Source organism: Mesoplodon densirostris, chromosome 10 (genome assembly GCF_025265405.1).
Source record: "Mesoplodon densirostris isolate mMesDen1 chromosome 10, mMesDen1 primary haplotype, whole genome shotgun sequence".
NCBI lineage: Eukaryota > Metazoa > Chordata > Mammalia > Artiodactyla > Ziphiidae > Mesoplodon > Mesoplodon densirostris.
The window spans coordinates 31,855,240-31,882,234 of record NC_082670.1 but is presented as its reverse complement, the minus strand read 5'-3'; the positions used below and the strand labels follow the sequence as shown (position 1 = coordinate 31,882,234).

Below are 26,995 nucleotides of genomic sequence, written 5' to 3'. Positions count from 1 at the left end.
AAGCTAACAGCTGTCAATAGAGAGGAAGGGAACCTGTTTGGCCCGTGAACTCCCCTGTTGCATTCACGTGGCCCATCACAAGAGATCAGTGACTCAATGCTCAGTAACTGGCCGGAAACGGGCCGAGCCCCCCACACTTCCCAAGCAGTGGGCGCACACCCAGTGGGTGAGTACAAGCTGGTTTATAACATTCCTGTGGGCAAAGCTCCTGTCCACCAGCAATGAGCCCAGGCCAGTCACGAGACCACAGCAGCTGCCTGGGGACTCTACTGCCCCACTTGCACCCAGCGCCCAGCTCTGTTGCAGAGTAGGCCCAGGGCACTGGTGTTGGACCTGCTAGCCCTTGTGCCATCCACGTTGGAGGAGCCAGGCCACCCTGGTGGGATGGGGCGGGAGTGCAGGATGAGCTCAGGGCCGGCTCTCGGGAGGCCCTGATCTCAGTCAGTGATACAGCACCAAAGGCCTGCTCGCGTAGGAGACGTTGTCCTTCAGGAGGGGGGACCCCACAGCCATGCGCACCTTGTTCCAGCGGTGGCCTTTGTTGTAGATGGGCTTGACGGAGCGGGGAGACCAGCGGGTGAGGTACCTGTGGAGCGAGGATGAGAGGCGGCTGTGGGACCGCGGGCATGGCCTCCTCAGGCCCAAGCCACGCTTGGCCAACCAAACCCTTTCACCAGTTTTCCTTTCTTGAGGAGAAGGGCTTTTCCTGGGACCAACTGCTGAGTAGGCTGTAAACAGATGGGCTGGGCTCCTGCTGCCGCAGGTGTGTGTGGCCAGGGTCAGGCAGCACAAGGCCACACGCTTCCTGGATCTTTATGAGTCGTCAGTGTTTGTGTGCATTTGCTGGGGGAGGAGGTGGAGGAAGAGGCTGCTCAGAGAGCAGATCATCCCTCTGTGGCCCAGTCACGGGGAGAGGAGAGGCTGATGTAAGGGCCTGGAGGAATCCTTCCCTCTCCCCGACTTGGCTCACTCTGCCACCCCAGCCTTCAGGGAACAAGCCTAGGCAGCCATAACTCGTAGAGGATCCCTGCCCCTCACCCAACCCATGATGGGGGCCAGGAAGGTTCTTGTAAGTAGGAGGGGGTGGGGGTGGGGAAAGATGGCTGCCACCCATAGTCCTTTTGCCTCCTTTGGGGATGGCAGCAGGGCCCTGATGGTTCCCGGAAAAGTGGCTCATGCCGGCTGGGACTGGGGTTTACTCCGTCCAGAACGAAACTTGGATCCCGTCCAGAGAGGCCCACCCTTCGTCCTGAAAGCTCAGCCATGGCAGAGGCCAGGATCCTCCCCTGCTTCCACACTAGGTTAGGCTCAACCCAGCCGCCTCTAGAGACCCTCAAATGAGAGGTTTTAATTAAAAAAATTAATAACCATGGCTGAAAATTTTTAGCTAAGAGTGAAAAAATGACTGCTGATTTGTACATTTCAACTGAGCTCCCCTGGACCTATGTCTTCTGCTCTGAGCTTTGTGAGGAAGTAAAAGCTGTGGGTGGTATTGGCCCCATGCCACGTGCGAGGTAGGCCGGCAGGAGAGGGCTTCCCCGTGTCCACTGCGGCTGTCAGTGCCCCAGCAGGGGGGGGGGGCCTCTGTGCAGTGGGCTGGGCCCAGGGATGCCTATGGTGGTGCTGGGACCTGGCAGGCCCCTGTGCTGGCATTTCCCAGGCTTCAGAAGGGTGGGTGAAGAGGTGGGGTGTGGGAGCAGCCTCCCCCAAAGGGGTGCTCCTTGGGTTTGAAGACCCCAGATCCCGAGGCTCACCAGGCTCTCCATAGTTGCTGCCCTAAAGGCCCCCTGCCCCTCCCACCCTGGAGACCCCAGGGAAGCTGGCATTCAGCTGGCCCTGGGCCTGATGCTTGTGCCCCAAGGAGCAGCCAGCTGGCAGGGGAGGGGGCTGAGGGCCTCTGACGGTTCTCTGGGAACACTCCAGCTCTAAGAAGAACCAAGGTTCCTTCGTCCTACCTCTCCTGAAGGAGCGGGGAAGGAGGACGCATGGCTCCCTGGGGCCCGGCACAGCCTGGGCCGGTGCATGGCAGCTCAAGGACCTCTGGATGGAATCATAAAGTCCCTTGTAAGGAATCAGCCTCCCATGTAGCCAGGACTCCCTCTCCTCCCCAGGGTGGCCTTTGCAACCCAAGAGCCCCCACGCATCATCAATCCTGTGTCACGTTAAAGGACACCGGATATATGGGAGGGAGCCTGGCTCTGCTTCAAAGGCCTGAGGGAAGGATGGATCGTGTCCTTAGGCCTGCTGCTGTCTCTTAACAAGTCAGAGTAGGGGTGGGCTCCACCCCCGAAAGGTCCACAGCACATTTGGGAAAGACAGGAAGAGGTTAACACGTCCCGTTCCTCCGGGGCTGCTGGCACATGGCCCAGCTAGCAGTGTGGGAGGTGCAGGTGGAGATGGGCAAGGGGCCAGGGTGTTGGCGAGGCGTCAGTGAAGACCCAGCTCTGGCCCTGCTCCCCCAGCCCAGCAATCCATGGCTAGTATCTGCCTGGCCTCTCATCCTCCATGCCTGGGTTCTGTTGGGGATCAGCCTAGGAGATTTGCTGGGGGTGGGGTATCTTGCTTTGCTTTAACCACAGAGTGCAATTCCAGTGGCAGCGGGACAGGCTGAAGGCAAGGGGTCTATTGATACGATACGGGAGAACAAGAAGAAATACCAACATCGATTTTACAGACCTGGATCTACTCTCAACAAGGGGGTATTATAGTTCTAGGAGTATGTGGGTGTGGTAATGTCAGAGACAGCTGTTTAAGTGTTAGACAGGAATCTATATCTACACCAGAGGGGGCCACCTGAAAGGCAGACTGACTGATTCTAGGACCTAGGGAACTTGCTCTCCTCCTCTATAAAACCTCAGGACCTCATGGGATGCCATGTGCAGCTGTGCAGGTTGTTAACTGCACAACTCTAGGGAGAACCATTCACAATCTAGTCTACCTGGATGCTGCCTTAAAGTTTTGCAGTGTACGATTTGTGCAGCTATGTACAGTGGCCCTGACCCGGAGAGCCTTCCCATTTCTATTTCTAAGGCCTCATTTTGCCCTTTAATAACCCCAGTGCTATTACTGAAAGTTTGCAGAAGTGCTCTGACATTCCCATAGCAACCCAGTATGATGTCATAAACAGAAGATAAGCACATTAGCACAAGAAGAACAACCTTCTTACCCTTCTTACCCCTGTGCTAAGTGCTCTACTGGGGAGGGACAAGGAAAGAGGCTGAGGCCGGCAGGGGAGGGTAACAGAGGCGTGCACAGTGGTCGGACTGATGGGGTGGGTGCTTAGGCTGGAAGGGACAGAATGCTCCAGCTTTCCTGAACTGTGGGACGAGCTCCAGGAGAGAGCCTCCCCAGCCCAGGTTTGCTTACCTGTTGAGTCGGGGTTTGCTCTTTGGAACAAATCCTTCGGGAAGCTTAGGCCTGTGATTTGGGAGCAGACCTGAGTGGAGAGAAAAGCATTTAAGGGGATGGTCTCTGCAGCTCCCTGTGCAGCTCTTGGGGGCTGGAGGGAAAGCCCAAGGGGGTAGGAGGTTGGCACGAGGGGGTGAGTATAATGAAGCCTCTGGATACCCATTGCCCTTTCAGGAGGGGCTGGAACACGGGGCAGCTGGAGGGTGGAAATGGTGCCCACAGCCTTCTTCTGCCCCTCTTAGCCCAAGGTGCTTTCTACCTGCTCGGTGGGCCATCTTCACACACTCCTCAATCTTGCGGTGCTCTTCCTGGCACAGGCCTGTGACCCTTCGGGGCAGCATGCCCCCGTGTGGCCGGATGAACTGACTGAGCAGCAGAACATCCTAGTGGAAACGGAAAACAGGAGATGAGGGTCCTCTGGACGGGCACTTGCTGCTGGGGAGCCAGGGCCGAGTGGCCTCCAGGGGAGGCTGCTGTACCCTGGCACTGCAAGAGGCTGAGGCTCCCCCGGAACAGACCTGAGGCCACTCCCTCCCCACAGAGCTCTGCACGCAGGCCTGCTACCTCCACCCCAACAAAGGTTCAATCCCAACTTAGCGAGATTTCCTGACCCCATTACCAACCCCAGGAGTCCTCAGCTCCTCCATGAGATAAGTCTTCCGATAGACTAGGTTAGAGAACAGGAACTCTTCAAGAAGGTTAACAAGCTTTCATGCACCCACGGTATCTTTCCTGGTGATGAAAGGTGTGTTCTCCTCCTTGGGTGAGGTAGGGGGTATGTTATGTACTTCTGCACAACAGGGAAAACCTGTACCATTTCCGCCCCCAGAGTCTACATGCCACAGCCCAGAAGACCCACAGAGCCCCTCAACCTTGTGCCGTGCTCTCTGAAGCCCCAGGCAGCAACAAGCTGAGGATGGGGCCAGGTTGCGAGGTTAAATCCCACATCTTCTAAGCCCCCTGTGACCAGATGTAAATGGATTCTTGGGCTTCCTTTGAACCATCAGACTGCTTTGGATGAGTCAAGGAGAGAGTCAAGAATTATGAATCAGAATCAAGAGAGACCACGTCCCCTCCCAACTCTCACAGGATGGCTGAGAGGGTTAAGGAAAAGTCGCCCACCCGACTCGGAGGGGCCTGGCATGCCTGTCTCCATGGTCCTGGTCCTCAAACTGACTCGCTGCCCTGGCAGGTGCCTCGCCGTATAACGGCAGGTTTGTTTTAATCACTGGACAGCTCCTGGGGGACCCAGGCCCCCAATTGCCACCCCTGTAATCTCCAGAATCTGATGAAAAGAACTTGGATTGGATTATCCAGGGATAATACACTGGTCTCACAGCCCCAGTGCCCCCACTGCAGGCTGCCAAGAAGGCTGACAGCTCTGTGCAGCTCAAAGTGGCAGTGCCCTGAGCGGAAAGGGGTAAAAGAAAAACAACTTCTTCAGCCTTTACCTTGGAGGGGACTGGATTTCTTCTGCTTGATAAACAGAGCCAAGTCCATTTCCTGGAAATGGCTCCTAGGAAGAGTGCCCCATGGTGATCAGGCAGGTGTGGGGTTCACCTGTCTATCCACAGCTGGGATTCTAAGTATGGCCAGGACCCCACTAACTTCCATGTCACAAGAAGCTGAGAGCACTGCCCCGTGGCCTGCAAGTTCCCTGTTACTCCAGGTGGCCATCAGCAGAAGGGCCGGAACAGGTCAAAAGAATACCCCACCCCCACCCCGGGGTGGCCTGAAGCCAAGGCTCCCAGCCCAGGAGATTAGTTGGGTCATTCTGTTCAGATCCCGTGGACATGTGGCCTCTCCTGCTCTGACCACCTGACCGGGATCTCTGCCCTTAGTCATCCCATTCCACAGAGGGGCATAGGGACAACCTGCAGGTCAAGCTGGCCCAGAGTCCGAATCACCTGAAACCTAAAAGCAGGGTTGCTTAATGTTACCAATAGAACATTGAAGGACAAGTATGGATTTCTCCAGGGCTGCGTCCTTTCCCGCAGGCCCGCCCCACCTCTAGACACGATATAGAGCACTAGCTGGGATCGTAGCCTCTGCCTGGGTTTTGTAGCCCCAGAGTGTGTGTCCCAGCTCTGATACTTACTAGCTGGGTGATCTGAGGCAAGTTCATTAACTTGTTCATTAACAAGTTCATGCCTCGAATTTCCTCATCTGTAAAACAAGGATGAAAATAGTACCTACGTCACAGGGATATTGTGAAAACTAAGTGAATTATGCCCCGTAGGTGCTTACACACAGAGCAGCACCCTGTGCAACTCACCTATTGTTGTTCACTCTTGTCATCTCTCTGTGAAACAACAGCTCTAGAAGACCTACAGCAAACAGGGGTCTTTGTAGCTCCAATATGGAAAGAGAATGATGTATCCCCAGATCACAGTAAGGACTCTCCAGAGATGCCCTCGTTATAAAAGGAGGGAAGCCAAGCTCAGATTCTGATTCCACTCCCCTGGGAACATAGCCCTATGAGACGGGGCTCCAGGGCCCTGGTGGTCTGAATCAACCACAACCAGACCATGAACTAAGTCAGTGACTCTCCACCGTCGCTGCACATTAGAATCACCTGGGGAGCTTTAAAAAATAATGATGGCTGGGCTCCACCCCAGGCCAAGAGAATCATCTGGAGGTGGAGCCTGAGCATTTTAAAAACTGGACAAAATGCTTCTGTCTTGGTGGTTCATTGAGATGCTGCTTAAGCCCACGGGGAACACGAGCTCCAAGATGCGCAGACATGTGTGTCTGTGCCCAGACTCACCTCGTAGTTATACTTGTGTTTCAGGTTCCAGCGGCAGATGGGGCACTGGCCGGAGGGGTTGGGGGGATTTGGACTTTCCTTGGGAGTCCCTGTGATTCGGCCTTCAATCTAGGAGGCAGAGAAAGAGAGCCTGTGAGGGAGAGGGCTGTGCAGAGCCTCTCATCCTCAAACAACCCCCCGAGTGGTAGGAGTGCTGGTGAGACTTCATCTCTGGGGGCCTCACGCGAGTAGCTAACGGGTCTCTCCGCCAGAATTGTGGGGCTGATCCCATAGCTGCTGGATAATGGACCTTGGGGTGGCCACAGAGATGGGTTTGATAGTCTGCAAGGGTAGTAGAAACTGAACTTAATGCTGGTGGCAAGAGGGAGGGGTTTGCTGTATCAGCTGAATGCTACCTTTCCTTCCTCAAAAAGACAAAAACTCCAGAACATTATGCCTCCCTCTCTCTCCTTTGGGAAAAAGTAATAAATGCACATGGTAAAAAGTTTCCAACTGTGCAGGGATGTGGAAGTCTCCCTCCCACCCTGCATGTCCTTCTCAGAGGAAACTGCAGTTTCCAGTTTTATCTGACAGAGGTTAAGTTTATGCCAGTGGTTCTCAACCAGGCAGGGTTGCCTAAAAACAGGATCCAGGGGACACTGGACAACGTCTGAGACATTTCTGATCATCCCCACGGGGGGATGGAGTGCTACTGGCCTCTAGCAGGGAAGGTGCTAACCACCCTACATGCACAGGACAGCCCCCACTCACAACACAGAACCAGCCAGTCTAAAACGCCAGCAGTGCCAGGCTGAGAAGGCCGGTCTAGGCCTATACAAGCAGACAACTGTGTGCGCTCTCCTCCTCCCCCCTCTCTCTAAAAACACAGAGGAGAGGATACATTCCCCTGCCCTCCTCCTCTTGTCACTCTGGATGCCACCTTTCAAACCGTGCTGAGGCCACATGTGAAGTGACCTCCTCCATGGCTGCTGTATCCTGTGACACAGCCTTGGAATTACTAAGCTCAATAAACCAATGATCTGGGCATCAGCTCCAATTGCAAGAAGGGGAGTTTAGAAAGCCTTGCTGATTGAGGCCACAGATTGTGTGATGCTGGGACAGGTCTGAGAGACTCTGGGAGGGAAGCAACACTGTCTCCCAGGGAAGAACTGGCAGAAGGCAAAGGGGGCCAGAAGCAAGGCTTGGCGATGCAGGGTGCTGTTACTACCCTTCTGCCAAGGCCACCACAGCTATGCCAGAAAGGGAGAGGTGCGCTAGGGAAAATGTGCAAGTATATGGAAGGACTTGGGAGGGGGTCAAGGTGGGCCTGGTTGGGGAGAGCTAACACTTATTGACTCCCCACTATAGGCCTGGCTCTGTGCTAATAATGGTCCACATGTATCATCTCATTTAACCCCACAACCTAGTGAGGGCGGAATCATGATCTTATTTTACTGATGAAGAAAGTGAGACCCTGGAGAGTAATACCCAAAGCCAGTCACGGCAGCGCCTCTCCAGGCATGGCTGGGTTACCTCCCCCAGGGGCTCTCATGGGGCCACATACTTCTGTGTTCATTCCACAAACAGCAAATTCACACCCCACAGGAAAAACACTCTTCACACTCAAAAGCCAGATGTGCTTCTCTCCACCAGCATGGAGTTTAAAGGATGAATACTTGTTTTGGCTTTAGATAAGGGAACCAAAAAAGGTGCCCTAAGGGAATGGGATCCCCCTAGAAAGAACTGTTGTGAGGCTAAGCAGTGAAAAGGCTGAGGGAGTGTTCTGGGGAAGACCCAAAGAGGGAACCCTAAGGCTTGACCTGGGGATAAGAAGGCCTTGGGGAGGACTGATCTTGACTGGCTGCCAAAGGGTTAAATCCCTGGTTGACATGGAAGCTACAGAGGCTTCTGGGAACTCGGTGGAGTGGTTGAGGATTTCTTGGAGGCGTGGAAGGCCATGTGAAAACAACGTTGTCTTTTAGGGATTATAGGATAATCTAGGCCCCATGACTCCCAGAGGAAGGGAGGTGAGATGGGCCCAGTGAGGGAGGGGGGGAGTAGGTGGGTGAAGAACTGTGCTAGCTTTCTCACCAACAGAGAAGACAGGGTGCCAGCTATGAGCCCAGGGCCCAGAGAGCGTCACCTTCTAACTACATCACTGAAGGAATAGTAGCTTAGTCATTCTAGGCAGAAAGGAAAGATCCAGGCTCCTCGCCCGGGGTCTACTCTCTCTAGTCTTGTCATTACCTTAGTTTTCCCCTTTGGAAAACTGACTTATCACCCGCCAAAGAACGTATCAGCAAATACCTATGAGCTCTTGTCATACAAAGGGCCACTTTAATCAAGTAACAGATGCCTTAGTCCAGGCACAGCAACTGTTCCTGATTAACCACACTCTCACACACAGGTTGAAAATAGTAGACTGTGGGATTTATGGTCACAGAGGGAGCAGATCCTGAAGCCAGGAGTCCAGTTGGGGCCTCCCACCCTCCCTCAGAGGAGCAGCCAGGCAGCTCCAAGCATTAAAGATGTTAGAAGTGGCCAACTCGACGATACTTACTATAGTTGTCTTCCCTGCTTGGATCTCCACCACTACAGAGATAAAAGGGAAAAACTAGGTCAGCCATTTAATAAGGAACAGGGAGTTTCAAGTAACAGCTCAAACTCTACACACGCAGAAAAACGGAGCCCTCTCTCTGCACTCTCCCACAGCCCTGACCTGGAAAAGGAAGTGTGCAGGGTTCACCTCCCAGTGCCAAGGCTCTGTGCCCTGGAGGCTGGGTGGGGGCCGCCCCGATGCCCATGTCATATCATCTGTCTGGGATTAAGGGTCTCCACACTGTTTCTGCCTTTCTAAGCTGAGATTCATCTTGGTTCCATCCAAGGTACTTGCTTGGCAAGACCTTGCCCTACTGTGGCTAGCAACAATGGCCTAAGAGTTGAGGGTTGAAGGTGGGGGGTGGGAAGTGGGCAGAAGCCGCTAAAAGACATTCAAAAATACCCATCGCATATGTTCTTTCATGAGGAGAACCAGACAAATATGGTTCCTGACCTTGACGAGTTTGCAATCTAAGATACAGCACTGAACTAACACTGCTCCAGGGGTCCCACGGTGGATAAGTAATGAGACCAGTTCACTCCTAAAACATCCTGAGAGCCTTGTGTTAAAGCTGTACAAGGGCAGCTGTGTGAGTCAGATCCTCTCCTCTCCCTGCAGGGGTGCATTTTGTTATCCACACCGGAGAGGGGTGATGGGAGAGGTGGGAATGAGGGGCCTGCAGATATGGGGTCCAGGCAGAACTGCAGAGAGTGCTGCAGTTCCACACTAGAGGGCCTCCCTCAGCTCTTCGCTGAGGCAGTCAGAAGAGAACCCGAGGGCAAGACAATTAAGTCGCACGCACACAGGCATGCAAGCCAGGCTGCACATATTTCCTCTTACTTAACCAGGATGCAGAAAGACAACTTCAACAATATCCAAAGGAAGAACCAAGCTAATAACCCACATTCCGCAAATATAATCAAATAGAAACTTCTTGGAGATTCTCCTTGGTCTCCCAGTTTCTTTAGAGAAAGAAGCCATGGCTTTTAGCATAGGAACTGGCATACTGCAGAGGCTCCATAAAGGCTAGGGAGCAAAATACTTCTCATAATGCCCTTCTGACTGCTAACTACTGTAACAGAAAACATGAGTGCACATAGTAGGCTGCAAACTGTCTCCCCAAATAGTAAAACCATATTTTAACAGTAGCTTGGCTACCACAATCAGTTCTACTCAGCCCTAGCCAAGGAAAGAAGTAGTACAGATTAGAAAGAGCCTAAGGTTAACTTCGTGAATCTAATGAAAGTTACGGACCTTGCCCTGGAAACACATCCGTAAGTGTACACACAATTAGACGTGGATTACAGGAAGCTCACAGACCCCTACAGCTACGCACCTAAATGGTAATACTGGTTTTCCCTCAGGGATGGGAGGAGGTGATTTTCTGAAATTTCTAAAATAAACATGTACTGCCTTCGCAATAAAAAATAAACAGTAAAAAGAGAGAATGAAAATGTCTAAGAAAAAAAAGTGAGGCAATTCTAACCCACCCGGAGGCCCACAGCAGCATCTGTGATCACTGAGCTCTGTGACTGACACCAAACTGGACACAGATTGCCTGGAATTGTCCCCGGTTTGTTTTCTGGGCAAGGCCATTCATAAGGACTCATTACTTCAAACAACCAACCTGAGAGCCTCTCAACTTCAACTCCACACACACAAAGGAGTAACAACGGCCAGAAAGGCCCCGAGGCTTTCTCCAGAGAACACTGTATACCAATCAATTCAAAGACAAACTAGGTTTCTCTCCCTAGGAGAAAATGTGTCACCGCACAGATCTACTTGTTTCAAACAGAGGCCAGCCTAAATGGGATGCGGGTGAGACTCAAACTGGTACTCAGTCTGGTGGCCAGCACAGCTGCAGGGAGATGGTCACTGCACTGTGTCAGCCTACAAAAGTAGGGAGGCAGGAGGACGCAGCCCTAGCCCAGCAGGGCTGCCAGGCATCCCGGAAACTTTGCAAATTTGCAAAAAACAAGTTGGAAGAGGGACGGAGGGTGACCCAATCTGAGCAACAACAGGTGGGGGGCGAGTTTTTTAAGAATCCTGATAGGAAACAAAAGGAGAGACCCACTCCAGTACCACTCGAGTCAGCGTGAGAACAGTGCCCTGAAATGAAGCGGACAAACATGTGCTTCCCCTCTAGGTGGAGGCACTTGGGTCCTAACCATCAAGTAAACAAGTCTAGCAAAACACACATCACTCCCGGCAAAGAACCAAACCCTGAAGTCATCCCACTGGACCCTGGAAGACAGATCAAAGCTCGTAGCAAGCTCCACTGTTAATGAGCTCCCCACACAGCAACTCTGAACCAGTGAATCATCTCACTATAAGTCAGTGGGTAAAACAATAGGCAGATGCTTATCTAATAGAGACAATTTGTCAAATGAGAAGGAATGACTGGAGAACTCTTACACGACAGAGACTGGTCAGGGCAGTGTCTCAGTGCAGGGACAGAGGGCCCACCGGAGCCTGAAGAGGCCCTAGGAGATTTCAAGCCTCTGAAAACAGGAGTTAGGAATCAAAATAATATTGCTTTTCAGCATGCATACAAAAACATGTCAAAACCAAACAAAACCTGAGATCCATTTGTTCCTGGCCTCCTCTCCATTCAAGAGAAGTGGGAGTGGATAAGAAAAGCTGGACTAATAAAAAACTGTTAGTCACTAACTGAAAACTTGTTTAGGAAAAGATGGAATTGCTCTTGTGTTCCGAGATATGGCCGTATCAAGTAAACTAAGGAAAGATACAAAGCAGTTTCCTAAACTAGAATTAAGGGCCAAAATCTTCTCAGATAGGCACTTCTCATACACATCAAATAATCTGTGCCACAGGAGGCAACACATCTGCTGAGCACCCATGGAGTGTACAGCCGGGCTCCACCCACTGTGGAGAGCTCCAGCCTACTAGGAGACATAGTCTTTGCCCTAGAGGAGAAAAGAGAACTATACCAAGCAAGGGAATCTCACTCTAACAAAGTCCATGCCTCGTAAAGAGATCCTTTGAGTACTTCAGTAAATACTCACCTAGGATGGAGTCCAGGATAACTGAATTGTAAGTCTAGAGCAAACAGCATCGAGGTGAGATTGCAATGAATGGAAAAAGACCTCGATGGCCACATAAACACAGACACAGTGAACTGCCGCGGGATAAAGACCCAGCTGTTTAGTAAAGGAGGAAGTAAGGAGAGCGGAAAGACGAGGAGTGGAGGGCACTGCTGCAGGAAGTGCCCAGAGACCAAGGTTCTTCTTGGAAAGGATCCATGGAAACCAAGTCCCAAGTAGAGTATGAAGGGACGGAGCAACCGAATGGCAAGGTGGCTAAACGGCAGCACCAACAACCTTATGCAGGGTCAGGGAGTACAGCGCATGTTGGCTAAGTATGGCCACTGACTACTCTCCTCAGACTCCTTCCTTGCTCAAGCTCTGCTCCCTTCTGTTCACCTTTAATTCTGCCACGGAAGTTTTCTGATTCTCTCATCACCTACCCCTTCCTTTCCCCTTGGACCTCTGAGGGAATGTCCCATCCTTCAAATGAGGAGTCTTACTGCTACATAAAAATCTCCTTCCACTAGGAGGTTACTCTGGACTACGTCTTTTTTTTTTTTTTTTTTTAATATTTATTTATTTATTTATTTGGTTGCGCTGGGTTTTAGTTGCGGCAGGCGGGCTCCTTAGTTGCAGCTCGCCAGCTCCTTAGTTGCGGCATGTGAACTCTTGGTTGCAGCATGCATGTGAGATCTAGTTCCCTGGCCAGGTATCGAACCCGGGCCCCCTGCACTTGGAACAGTCCTAACCACTGCGCCACCAGGGAAGTCCCTGGACTATGTCTTTTGAATTCTTTAAAGGCCCCAATTTGCTCACTCCTCTCTCAAAGCTTTTACCTATAAGGATGCCCATCCTGCCAGGCATATCCTTGTCTGAAATGCTAAGTCCTCCAGAAAGCTCCCTTAGGAAAAGATGAAGAAAATTCCCTTCAGCCTTTACTCATTTCAACACGCTCTGCTCTGAGGGTCTGACAGATCATTACTGTTAATTCAGATAGTCATACGTGTTTACTTTTCTTGTTTTAAATGCATTCCTTCACAAGGGCTCTAAGAGTGACACGGCAGGAACAAGGTCTAACCTTTGCTAGGTCTGACAGTGTCAATCATGAACACTAAATGGTCTCCAGCAAGTTAACTGACAAGAGCTTTCAGGGAAGGGAGGGAACCATGCGGAAGCCCTGCTATGGAATACCAAGGTGATGTTACTGGAGGGAAAAGTGCTGGCTGTTCTTCCAACTCTACTACTTACTAGCTGTGTGATATTGGGCAGCTACCCAACACCTCTGGACCAGATTTCCTCATTTGTAAAAATGCCTGTAATATTCACCTTTAAGGACTGTTGAGAAGACTGAATAAGTGTACGTGGAAAACCTAGCACAGTGTTTGCAGCAGGCACTTAGTAAACCACAACTTCCATTTTTTGTCTTCCTTTAGTCTTGCTTCTTCTGTAATTACCTTTTTTGGTTTTGTGTGTCCCTCTGTCAAACTTTAGACCAGGCTTTCTCAACAGCAGCAGGATCAATATTTCAGGCCAGGTGGTTCTTTGTTGTGGAGGGCTGCTATCCTGTGCACTGGAAGATGCTTGGCAGCATCCCTGGCTTCTACCCACCACATGCCATGAACACCAGCTGTGACAACCAAAAATGTCTCTGGACATTGCCAAATGTTCCCTGAGGGACAAAACTGCCCCCAATTGAGAATCACTGCTTCGGACAGAGAGATTCTATAGGCAGGAGGAGTGGTGTTGAGTGCCCATGAACTCTGACTAAAATTAAGGAAGTACTATCTGATACTCTGAAAAGCAGAATGCTTGAATATTTTCAGCAAGACACCCAGCTTCCTCTCCATGACTTTATTATTTTTTTTATTTTTATTTTTTGCGGTTCACGGGCCTCTCACTGCTGTGGCCTCTCCCGTTGCGGAGCACAGGCTCCAGACGCGCAGGCTCAGCGGCCATGGCTCACGGGCCCAGCCGCTCGGCGGCATGTGGGATCTTCCCGGACCGGGGCACGAACCCGCGTCCCCTGCATCGGCAGGCGGACTCTCAACCACTGCGCCACCAGAGAAGGGAAGCCCCCTCTCCATGACTTTAAATTCTATGTGTACAATATTATTTGTGTGTCAAATATACCAGCTGGGACCAGTCAAAATTAGCTTTATGTGTAATTCTTTAAGCCTTACACATAATGGATAGAATATTAAGTTTCTTTTTTTCATTTAAAGGCTTTGGAGATAGGTGGTTCTCAAGAAAAATATAGAATATGGTAATGCCTTCATGTAAGATCACATCAATTCAATTATTTAGCCTTTAGGTCTGACAGTAACACAGAGAAGCTACCAGGTATTTATGGCAAGGAAGACTTCAAACACCCATCTCATCATACAGCCCAGCATTTCACAAACTCTCCAACTGAAAAATTCTAATCTCAAATATTCCTTTGTAAAAAATCAAAACTCTTCCGCTTGCTTATCCTCTGGGGACATAGCAAAAAACTGTTTTCAACTTTTGATTTCATAAAGGATAAGTAAATTGCAGCCGTTAGTGTTTGACACTTGGTAGACGCCCTCAAAAATGTTATGGGCATATGCCTATTTTGCAGCATGGGAACAGATGAAACACCTTATCCAAGACACCTCTTTGTTGTCTTTCTTTATCAATGAATTAGTTTATCTAATGCTAACCAGGCAGTATCTGGATGTTGTTGTTCTTTCTAGCAAATGTTCCATCTTCCCTTCATAGCTAAATTTTTCAAACACACCTAATTTCTTCATGAACTATCTCTCATTTCCCCAAACTGGGTTCCCTGTCTGCCATTCTATTGAAATTGCTGTTTGAAAGATGAAAAAAGAGACCTTTTCTGAGACAAATCCAATGCTCTCTTCATTAGGCTCTTCTTTTTGGACTTTTATGGTCCCCCTGGCAAAAATGATCACTATTTTCCTCTGGATTCTTCTCAGCTTCAGTTAAAGGATATGCTGGTCAATACTACACCAGATCTTAAAAACACACACTCACACACACACAAAACCATTTCACTTCTATTGCACATCACTCATCCTTTCCTGCTTCCAGCAGTGCACAAAGACTATGTCCTGAAAGACCTTTTCACTCTCTGCCAGATTCCATCCTTTTATGAGCCTGTTAAAGACACGCCCCCTTCATGAAAACTTCCAATTCGGTTTGCTGTTGCCGGTAACCTAATCTCCCTGTACTTCCGCATGTAAATACCTAATACCTAACTTGCATTTTATTGGAGTGTATCATATCATTTTATTAGAACCTAAGTTCTCAGGAAAAGGGTTATATTTTTTTTTCTCCAGAATCCCTTAACAGCTTGAAGTACAGCACTTGGCCTTCAGTAAGCTCTCGGTGCAATACTAGAATCAGGCTGCTTTTCCAGACTTAATATTAATGAAAAGCAAAGCCACCATCCAGCATATGCCTCTGTTTCAACTGTTCAATGGTCTTTCCATCTTAGCTTCCACTTCTCAGACTAGCGGCCCAGGTAGAAAAAGCTGCCATGAGATTACAGCATTTTCAGATGAGAAACTGGAAAGGGAGGCCCGGGGGAGGTTATCCAGATGTCCTTCCCCGATGGCGCAGGAATTCTTTAATGAAGGAGGCGGCGATTCGGCTAATACGAAACGGAGAATTAACATGCAGACCCTAACCAAAAATTTTCCTGAACCCTGGGACAGGTTTCTCTTCTGCCCCTGCTAACTAAGTAGGCTTTTCTCTCCGATCTCCATGCCCCCACCCCCGTCCCCACGCATGAGGACAATCACGATGGGTGGGAGATCAAAGTAACAGCATCAGGGTCTGGAAGGGAACTGCAAGCACTCCCGGAGCCCAAGCATCTCCGGCGTTTCGGAACCGCGCGAAGGAAAGGGAGGGAGGGGCGCACGGGGGCAGAAAGAAGCAACCTTCGCTTCTCCTCTTCAACCCTGGGAGGTCACCAGTACCCAGGACTCACCTTCCCTGAACCCGCGAGCTGGAGGCCGGGCCCGGCTGGCCGCGGCCTGGCCTGCCAGGAGCCCTCTGAGCAGCCGTCCGCAGCCGGACACCAGCACAGTGAGGGCCACCATCTTGAAAACCAACGCTGACCTCTTGTGCCCTTCCGCTTCCGGAACGGCGCGCGCGCAGCCGCAGTGGTGGGCCGGAAGCTTGCGTCCTGTGGGCTTCTAGCTCCGTTATTCTTGTCCGTTACTTCCATTTCCTCACCTCTCCCGCTTTTCGCAAAGCGGTGCGGCGTTGTGTGAAGTCTGTGCTTTGTTCCGAGAGTCTAGGGAGGTCTTTAGCTCCTGTCTGCCAGTCCTCGAAGTTCCCAAGGTCGCTTTCGTTCCCTGGCGGGCTTCTTCGGTAAAATCACATGCACTGCCCCTATTTCTTTAAAACTTTTTCTTCTCTTCAAGTGAGATGTGGATTTTCAGCTTCTTGAGGCTGGGCTTAAGTCTGTACCAGAGCAGTTGAAATGGTTAGAAACAATGGTTCTGGAACATCAGGTATCTCGCAGACCTGGGATAGAGTTCATACCACCCCCACCCCACCCCCCGCGCGTCTTTCATTCTCATAACTTGGCGCTTCCCTTTGGCCCCAGGACCTTTGCTCAGCTATTTCCTCTGCCTGCTCTGTGGCTACTGGTAAACTTATTTCTCAGGGCTCAGCTCAAACTTCACTTCCACATTAGAGTCTTCCTTAACTTCCCTGTTACTTGTTCTCAGCACCAGATACCTCTCCATCTTAGTACCCCACTCAACTGTAATTTTACATCTGTGTAGTATGTGTCTCCTCACCAGACTGTAAGCTCCTTGAAGCCAAGGACATTGTTTTTTTTGGTTGACTCTCATAGCTCCAGCATCCATTATGCACTTGACACATAATGAGTGCATTATATACTTGTTGAGTGAATGGGTAGAACCTATTTTATACCGTTTTTGTGAAGATTAGATGGGATAAAACATAAGTGCTCAATAAACATAATTTATTAATAGCGCAATTACTGAAATGGCCTTTGTGCTATAGGTACTTTTCATAAGTTTGACATACTTGCCTAATAAAGAAGCTTATAGTACCAGAAAGAAAACACAGCTGCCCAGTTTTCTGTCTTTTGGATTTGCAGGGTGTATAGGATATTCCCCTAGAGCTACATAAGAAAGGAAAGCCATTCACAGCTCAATTCTTCCACATTGTGGTTAGGATATTCTTTTCCACACCGGAAGGGGGATTTTCTAGTTATCCTACTCTAATTCAAGGGTGGGAAAATCAGGCTCATTAAATGGCAGAGCACATTCCCTGATGAAGGGGAGGGAAGGAGTCCATCTTCCAGTTGGGACTGCCACACTTGTAGACTAAGAGGATGCAGAGCAGCTGCTGCATGGGGAGCTTGAGTGGTGTCACCAGAGATGAGGAGAGTGGGAGAAACGTGGCATTGGGTTTCCTTAAAACATCAAATTCAGCAAAAACAGGTGCTGGGAGGGGGAAACTTGAGAGAAAGGTCAATCTAGGTGAGTGAGACGGACACATGGATTAGGAGTGGAGCAGAGGGTTTTGGTGGTGTATAGGTCCAGGTGTTCTGGCCAGGATAAGGAAATCCTTGGCTGTTCATGTAGCTTCTATATACTTTCCTTTTGTACAGTTGACCTTGAGCCCTTCCTGCTTGTACCATACCCCTTGTTTCTTTACAAGTCCCCAACTTCTGGGGATGACTGGGACCAAGGCAGTAACAGAGCCCCACCCAGGGTTTGTTTTGGACATAGTGAGCTAAAGTATTTGAGTGCTAACCCTCCCTTCGTTATCATATCCTAATTTAATATAATCAAATTTTATTTTAAAAAGCAACTTATATTTTCTACAATGACAAGTAACATGATCATAGTAAAAAAATATGACAATAAAGAGAAAAGAAATATCCATAATCCAGAGATAAGCATTATTTGCATTCAGCAATATGAAATAATACTGTGCATAGTCTTTGTTTTGTAATATCTTATTTTTCTGAATCCTTGCGTAATTAGCCCTTACGTGAAAAAAGAACTCTCTGAGACCAGATTTTGCTCAAGAGACTAGCCTTTACTTAAAAAAAAAAAATTGTTATTGAAGAATAACCTAGGGCTTCCCTGGTGGCGCAGTGGTTGAGCGTCCGCCTGCCGATGCAGGGGACACGGGTTCCTGCCCCGGTCCGGGAAGATCCCACATGCCACGGAGCGGCTGGGCCCGTGAGCTATGGCCACTGAGCCTGTGCGTCCGGAGCCTGTGCTCCGCAACGGGAGAGGCCACAGCAGGGAGAGGCCCGCGTACCGCAAAAAAAAAAAAAAAAAGAATAACCTATATAAGAAAGTATACAGGTTATCAGTATACAACTTGATACATTTTCACAAAGGGAACACATTACTCACACCAACAAGTAGAACATTACTAGCACACCAGAACACCCCCTGGTGTCCTCTTCCAGACACTGCCCCCTCAAGGGTAAGCATTATCCTGACTTTTAGCGCCATAAATTACTTTTTCCTGCATTTGAACGTTATATAAACAGAATCTCATGTAGCATGTACCCTTTTCTGTCTGCTTTCATCTGCTCACCAACATCATGTTTGTGAGATTCACCCGTATTGTTATATATTGTTGTCATCATTCATTCTCATTGTCGTATAATGTTCCATTGTGATTATACTACAATTTACTTATCCTTTCTTTTGTTGACAGGATTTAGATAATGTCCAGTTGGGACTGTTACAAATAGTGCTGTGAGGTACATTCTTCTACATGATTTTTGTGAAGACAAGAGCAAACTTCTCTTGGGACTATATCTAGGAGTGAAACTGTTCGGTTATAGGGTATGTATATACTCAGCTTAAGTAGATTCTGCCAAACAGTTTTCCATAGTAGTTGTACCAGTTCCCAGCATTCCACATCCTTATCAATATATGATATTTTCTGTGATTTTTCATCTTGGCCATTCTGGTGAGTACATAGTAGGATCTCATTGTGTTGTTGTTTTTTTTTTTGCGGTATGTGGGCCTCCCACTGTTGTGGCCTCTCCCGTTGCGGAGCACAGGCTCCGGACGCGCAGGCTCAATGGCCATAGCTCACGGGCCCAGCCACTCCACGGCATGTGGGATCTTCCTGGACCGGGGCACGAACCTGTGTCCCTTGTATCGGCAGGCGGACTCTCAGCCACTGCGCCACCAAGGAAGCCCTCTCGTTGTGTCTTTAATTTACATTTCTCTGATGCCTAAATGAGGATGAATCACTTTTCATATGTTTATAAGCCATCTAGATCTCCTCTTTTGTAAAATGTCTTTTCAAGTCTTTGACCCACTTTATATTGGGTTGTCTTTCTTATTGATTTGTAGAAGTTCTTTATATATTCTGGATACTTGTCCTTCATTGGATGTATGTATGGCAAATGTCATCTGCCTCTCTGTGGGTTGCCTTTTCATTCTTCTGTATTACAGTTGACCCTTGAACAACGTGGGCGTCAGGGCACTGATCTCCACGTAGTCAGAAATCCGAGTATAACTTGTAGTCAGCCCTCTGTATACAGGGTTCCCCCATATCCGAGGTTCTTTCGTATTCCTGGTTCCACAATCGGGGAACCAATCAACCAAGGGTCAAATGGAACTGTAGTATTTACTATTGAAAAAAAATCTACATAGGAATGGACCCGTGCAATTCAAGCCTGTGTCATTCAAGGGTCAACTGTATATTTTTCGATAAGCATTGTTTTTAATTTTAACAGTGTAATTTATCAGGTTTCTTTCCTTTTTGGTTGGCTTGTTTGGTTTCTTATTTAAAGTTTTTTCCTTGTCAGGGTCATGAAGATGTTCTCCTATGTTTTCTTCCAAAAACTTTATTGTTTAACTTTCACATTAGATCCGAACTCATCTGGAATTGTTTTATTATGTGGTCTGAGATTGGGATTAAGATTCATTTTTCCCCCCATAGCGAAATTTAACTGACCCAGCATCATTTATTAAAAATGTCATACTTCCACCCATTGCATTTTATCTGGTATAGATCTATTTCTGGAATCTCTGTTTGATCTCTTTTTCTGTTCTTTAGCACTTTTTTTTTTTTTTTTAATTTAAAAATTTTTGGCCGAGCCATGCCGCATGCAAGGTCTTAGTTCCCTGACCAGGGATCAAACCTGCACCCCCTGCAGTGGAAGCACGGCATCCCCTTTAGCACTGTTTTAAATGGCTGTATACTAATTGATTGTCTACAAGTGCCATAACTTACTTAACCAATCCCTGATTACTAGGCATTTAGGTTGCTTTTAATTCAAACATATTTTCTAAGACCTATCTTCCTACTCCAAAAACAGCATCTTTTCATTAGTGAGTCTTATATACCCCTGTCCCCAGCTGGGTATGTTGTGGTTTTTGTTGTTGTTGTATTTTCTAGTACAACTGTACTGTGGGATATAAGGGAGTGAGGGCCCTTCTCTGGGGGGCTGCAAAGTGGTAGTTGCCACCCAAAGGAGAGGTTTCTTCAGGAGCCAGAGTTTCTGGGGCTGTTGGCAGAGTCACTCTCGTGCACGGGAAGAACTATTTCCAGCTGCAGTAGTAATCCCGGGCCTTGAAGAGCAGCGATGACACCGTGTGAACATGTATGAGAGGAGGGAGGCCAATGAACCCTCCCTTATCCTGACACAATCTTCTGCCCACCTCCTCCTCCCACGAGCCCAGCCCCCTTGTTTCCACCCCATTTTCCAAGAAAATCTTCCTTCTTTACCCCACCCCTTGTCCTGGACCCTTGAGAGAACTCAAGTCCCAAGTAAACCGTCCTAATGAAGACGTTCAGGGAAACATTCATAACAGATGAACCCAGAAGTGTTCATTTTGCCAAGAAAAACTTAAACGCGCAGCAGAGATGATCTGGTCTAAGTGACTTGCTGCTGGCCAACAGGACAGCCGGCTCAGGTCAGAGCAAAAGCAAGAGTTAGGAAGCCATGGGTGGATCAGCCTGTCTGTGGCTTCGGGGCTGAGGAAGTTCTGGTCCCAGCTGTGGATGAGTGTGCGCTTCCAGCCTTCCTCCCACCTCGCCCAGGAAGAGTTGGTCAGAGCCAAGAGCCACACAGATGTTCAGATGTTCGCTGTGAATGAGCAGAGGCAGCAAAAAGGCACGAGAAGGAGAGAGCTGATGGGGTAGAGACAAGGGTGGGAGGGGGCTGCGGGAGAACTAGGCGAAAGGGCTGGCAGAGCCAGTGACAGTCCTGTTTGCTTTCTCCTAATTAACGTGGTTTCCTTACAACCCCCCTGCTGATTCCAGCTGGTTAACTCAAACCATAACAACACGTGGCCTGCCCGGATGGCCAGGGCCAGGAGCTGAGGCTGGGCGCCTCCCAACAAGGGTCCGGTTTCCTCTGCCCCCGCTGCCCTCCTCCCCAACTGGCTTTGTGCAGATGAGGGAAGGGACAGCACCTCAGTCAGGGTTGAGGTGACAGCCAGGGACTGCTGGCTTTGGGCTCGCCTGGCTGCTCACCTCGGTTTCCCATGACCTTTAACAAAGGGCAGTTTCCTGCTTCTTTGGGCTGCTGCCTTCAAACAGGTTTGAGTGGGGGTGGGTGAGGAGACCTTGACAAAGAACCCCTTGCTCAGCGGTGGCCTCTCTACCTACAGGTGTGCCCTGTTTGATGCAATGGGCCTGGAAACAATCAGGGTGTGTCCAGAGTCCTTGCTCATTCAGTGTTTTCCAGCAGCTTTTCAGTGTTGTTTCTTTTCCTCACCAGGACTTTACTCTGTCCAAATTACTCATCTTATCCCCTTATTTCTTCATTGATTCATTTCGACAGCAAGTTTCAATCGAGCAGCTACTATGTGCCTTTCGTGAACAAATGATTACATGCATCAGGGGAACACTCTCCAAGGGGTGAAAGCGCTTGTCTGATAAAGAAACATTTTGTAAACTGGATGATTGGCCTGGGGCTTATTTGCTTTCTCTCCCCTCCCTGCTCTTCCCTTCAAAAATTAAAAAAAAAAAAAAAACACACACATCAGGAAAAGTATATAAAGTTTAAATGTACCATATAACAGATTAATTGTAAAACAAAACTGATTCATTTCTATGCTGGATCACTACGGCATGCTGCCGCCCTGATATGGATAAAGGGGGAAAATACAAAAGAGAAGTGGGATTGGTGAGAAGCAGCTTTAGGGGCCTTCAGTACCCCAGAACCTTTCTGGAAAGTGAGGCCAGAGGCAGGAGGTCCCAAACAAGACTGCCGGAGGACAGAAAGCCTGCAGTGCCCTTTGTGTGCCCTCCCCAGGCCCAGGCCAGAAGCCTCTCCAAGTGAGTGCACCCTAGTCCGGACCCCCCAGTGCTTGGCTGGCATCTGCCTCACCCCAGCTTCACCCAGTGGTGAGGGCCAGTGAGACCCACTCCGCTCAGTTTCCTCCCAAACCAAGCAAGCCCTGGTTGTGACTGGGCATTTCTGCAGAGGGCTGGATGACCTTTCAGAAAAGGCCTTCATGTCCCTGTCAGGCTGAGAAACTCATCAGATTTCTTTCTCCCAGCGCCTCAATTCAGTTATTGTATAAGGAGAAGGTTTTTAACCTTTTAGAACACTTTGGAATTACTGGCACATTTTTGCTACTGGGTATAAAATGGCACCTAGGGAGATGCTGTCCCCTGCATGCACATGGGAACACCTACAAAAGCAAAAGGAAGGAGCTGCAGACTGAAAATCAGGCTCTGCTTTAACCAACTGGCGACCTGAAGTCAGATACTCACGCTCCCTGGGCCTCGGTTTCTCCATCTGTGAGGAGTTCTGTATGGTTCTAGGATTCTGGTTCTGTGAACATTCCCATCCTTGTAACCTGGAACGGCAGAGTTCAGCCTTCAGCTCCCACCTCCCCGCTCTGCTCTCTTTCAGAGTCTCAGCCACTTTCGCCCTTCAGCTTTCACCTTCAGGCTGATAAGAACCACATCCACAGCAGTGCTTCTTTGAGCTCCAGCCTCTGGCAACGACTGCCTACAGAAATTTCTACTTGGTTCTTCTGAAGGAGCTTAGGTGTACACCATGTCTAAGTAAGGCCACCACCACCTTCCTGATAAATGCTGTCAGGGCTGTAGGTCTCCCTCTCACTTACAGAGACACCATTGACTGCCCTCGTCCAATTTCCAAAGTTTTCATAAGTTTCATGAATTTCAAAGTTATCTCATGATTTCCCCCTCTTCCTTATCATTTAAATTTCCACCATCTTCTAATACGTCAATTTGTCCATCGTCTTCCGTTTCCCCATCTCCAATCTACTCTACTGTCTCTGTCTGATTTTCCTAAACACCCCAATCACTTTCCTGCTCCATGGCATCTCATCGCCCACAGCTGGAGTCTGAATTTGCATTTTTAAGGAACTGGAAGACTAAAGTCTGAGAACTGCTGACTAAGGAGAATAAAGTCCCAACTCTGCGGCCTGACGTGAGTGAAGTGAGGTGCCTCCCACTACCCTTCCTACTTTTCCTCCCTCTTCTCCCGCACAGACTCTCAAAACCCACCCCTGCTCATTTTCCTTCCCTCCTCCACCTCCATCATGTTCCTCTTCAGGGGTGCCCTCCCTCATCTCCTAGTTAGAATCCCCTGCTTCTTTCAAGGCCTGGCCCACCCCTTACCTCCTTTGTCTCTTTCTGCATTCTCTCTCTCTCTTTCCTTCCTGCCACTTCAGCGCTTGTCTGCCTTCTATCTCTGGCTCCTTAGTTACATGCTATTCCACATTAGCCAGGACTCTCTGAGTTGTGACAGTCATCCAGTTTGTAGAAGGACATTTGCTACCTTTTAGAACCAACCTAGGATGGGCAGGGTTCAGTGGGGCCTCGGGACACCTGGAACCAGAGACTCAACCACCACCGGGCTCTTCCCCTCCTCCTCTTGTCTCTGTTTCTCTCTGCACTTTGCCTTTATTCCCTTGTTCTCTCCTCAGGAGGGTGCCAGCAGTTCTCAGCCTTGAGGCAGGAGTTGAGTCGCTAAGATTGGCAGTCCCCAGTGGGACTTGATGGAGAAGCTGCAGGAAAGGCCAAAAGAAGAGCAGTTTCTCCAAAGAAGGGAAGTACTGTTTCAAGAGAAAGGGAAAGTGCTGGACAGAAAAGCCAACAAATGGTCACCACTGTATTAGTTAAGAGTCATATCAGCTCTTCATGGCAGAAAACTCCAAGTAGCAGCGACTTAAATAAGACGGCAAAGGACTCTGAAACCCAAGCTCCTTTTAGCTGGTTGCTGTGCTATCTCTTAGTCCTAGATGATGGCTTGAGCTCCAGTCATTCTGCCCATATGGTCTAGGGAAGAGAAAGGAGAAAGACACAAAGAATGGCCCTGGTATTCCCTGGTAATCCAGCGTTTAAGACTCCAAGCTCTCACTGCCGAGGGCCCAGATTCAATTCCTGGTTGGGGAACTAAGATTTCACAAGCTGCGCGGTGCGGCCAAAAATAAATAAATAGGAAAAAAAAAAAAAAAAAAAAAAAAAGAATGGCCCAACCTGCCATCCTTGAAAGCCACCTTCTGGAAGTTGTACATGCTTTAGCTTATATCCCTTATATTGCCAGAACTGAGTTATATAGCTATCCCTAACTGAAAGGGCTTCTGGGAAATGTCTTAACTCTGGACAGCCATGTGCACAGCTAAGAATCAGAGGTGCTGTTACACACTAAGGAAGAAGGGAAGAATGGATGTTGGAGGACAATAGATGTGCCATGACCCTAATCCACGAGGTGCTTTGAGGGGGCATTTCCCGCTAATGGGGACATAGTGCTATCAAGGGGGCCTGCTCGGTTTGTGGATGGCCCAAACATGCCCCTCTGTGACTTATACCTGCTGGTCCTTGCTCTGCCCTCTGGCCCTTTTCTACACCATGGTGTTTAAGTGGTTGGAAGACAACACCGGCACCCAAGTCTTTGGTCTGATCATCCTTAACTTCTATTTTTCTCTCATAAGTTCCAGACCTCAGCACCCTGGTGTGCAGCTGGGGCTGGTCAGTATCCTCCTTAAAATGTGATGCTCTAAGCTGAGCCCAGTGTCCCAGATGTTGTATGACCAGTACAGGATATAATTTGGGCTCTTGGCACCCCCATTTCAACACCCTACATCTGTTAAGGTCCCCAGATTGAGAGAGGATGTGCCTGGCCCAATGGGCTTGTCCTCTAACCTCACACTCATCCTGGTGCTAAAGAGCTCACACTCTGTAATCTGCTCCTCTTCCAGACTGACCCCAAAGCAGGACTTTACAAGCATCTATGCCAATTGCCATCTTGCTCTTGCGGGCCCTTCATTTAATATCTTGACTGTCAGCTGGTGGATCTGTTTTCCCTTCTGACTTCTGTGAGCATCAGGGGCCATGCCCTCTTCATCTTCCATGTCCCCCATGCAGCTGTTTATTTTTTGTCTTCCTTTGGGTAAGTTTATTTCTCTAAGTAAGGTGCAAGATCTCTCAGAGCAATGGAAACCCACACCCTGGATTCAGAGTATGTCACAGATTGGGTTCCTGAGAAGTAGACTCGGAGGCAGAGGTTAGCATGCAGTGGGTGTTCTAGGAGTGCTCCAGGATCGGAGTCTGCTAAAGGGAAGGAAGGGGGATCGGGAAGAGGGAGGGGTCAGGCTGCAGTGGGGTTCAGTGAGCTGCCCCAGCCTCTCACAGGGAGTTCTGATGCTAGGATGATCCTTCAGGGTTGACTCAAGCAGGGACAGGAGGGTCAGATCTTTATACCCACATGACAATCAGCCATAGGTTGCGGGCAGGTCACCCCCTCTTCAGCCAGGCAGTCTCCACAGGGGGTGGCAGCTCAGGCCTTTCTGCCTGCAGCACTCTCAGCAACTGGCAAAATACACCCTTTATTCCTGAAGTGGGGGTCTGAACGGGGCCTCATGGAGTCTGCCACAGAGTGGAAGACCTGGGGGCTCTAAGTTGCCACTAACCAGCTGGGTCAGCTGGGGCCAGTCCATTCACCTCACTGAGCCTCAGTTTCTCCTCTTGTACAAAATGATGTCTGGGGAGTCACCAGGTACGATGGGCTGAGAGTGATCGGAGATGGTAGGAGCTCTGTTCAAAGGCCTGATCTGAATCCGGAGGCGATCCTCAGGTCCTCCCGTAAATCCCTGACCTTATCTTTGTTGCTGTGGACATTATCAGAGGGTCAGGGAATCACTTGGGTCCCAGGCCAGGGATGGGCATCTAGGTGAGAAGGAGGCTACTTTAAGGACCAGCTGGCAGGGGCCCCTGGGGAGCTCTACTATTTGGAATGGTTTTCCTCAGAGTCCTGGAGAGGACTGGTTGGGGGGGTGGGCAAAAGCCACACAGTGGTTGTCAGAGACTGAATGTTTGTGTGCCCCCCACCCCACATTTATATGTTGGAGCCCTAACCCCCAGTGTGATTGTATTAGGAGGATAGGCCTTTGGGAGCTGATTAGATTTAGATGAGTCCTGAGGGTGAAGCCCCAGCGATGGGATTAGTGGCCTTATAAGAAGAGGAGGAGACACCAGAGCTTCCTCCGTCTGCCTTGTGAGGCTACTGTGAGAACAGGACCATCTGCAACCAGGAAGTGGACTCTCACCAAGAACCAAATCTGTTGGCACCTGGATCTTGGACTGCCCAGCCTCCAGAACCATGAGAACTAAATGTCTGGTTTTTAAGCCACACAGCAGTCTACAGTATTTTGCCACAGCAACCCACACTGAGCAGGACAGTGGTAGTTGGGGGGTGGGGGTGGCGACGGCTGAGAAAGCCTGGGGAGTCACTGCTGATAGGAGAGTCAGGAGACCTGGGTCTCAGCGCTGGGTCCACTACTGACTGGCTGTGGGACCTGGGGCATGTCTCTGAGCTGCTCTGGACTCCAGTGACCTCACTGGAGAGTGAAAGGTGAGTCTCTGAGGTCATCTCTGACTTGATGGCTCCATCCTTCTAGAGCTGAAGTATATCCTTTACACTTTCGTCCTGGGGCTACGATGGGTGGGGGGAGAGGCTGGGAGCCAGGGGAGCTAAGCTTCCTCCTCTCTTCCTTCATGCTGGCCCTGCTGTCCCTACAGAAGCCACTGCAGGCCCCTCAGGAAGCCTGCCCTTGGGTGGAGGGGGATGGAGTGAGGTTGGAAGGTGCTGTGGGCAGTGAGAAGACTGCAGGGCCAGGAAAGGGCAGTCACAGCATCCCCTCAGCACTGTCCTTCCGGGCTGGGTGCAGTCTCTGGGTGAGCTTTGGATCTGACAGTTTC

At 49.5% G+C, this 26,995-nt stretch overlaps 1 protein-coding gene across 1 annotated transcript; it reads right to left on the bottom strand.

The window, feature by feature from the left end:
* Window positions 1–166: 166 nt before the first annotated feature.
* Window positions 167–15,898, bottom strand: MRPS18A (mitochondrial ribosomal protein S18A). Its single transcript, XM_060110240.1, has 6 exons — window positions 15,774–15,898; window positions 8,715–8,746; window positions 6,176–6,283; window positions 3,668–3,791; window positions 3,367–3,436; window positions 167–586 (listed from the first exon to the last, which is right to left on the bottom strand). Exons 1-6 carry the CDS (start codon window positions 15,883–15,885, stop codon window positions 442–444), a joined length of 591 nt encoding a protein of 196 aa, XP_059966223.1. The 5' UTR covers window positions 15,886–15,898; the 3' UTR covers window positions 167–441.
* Window positions 15,899–26,995: the final 11,097 nt, after the last annotated feature.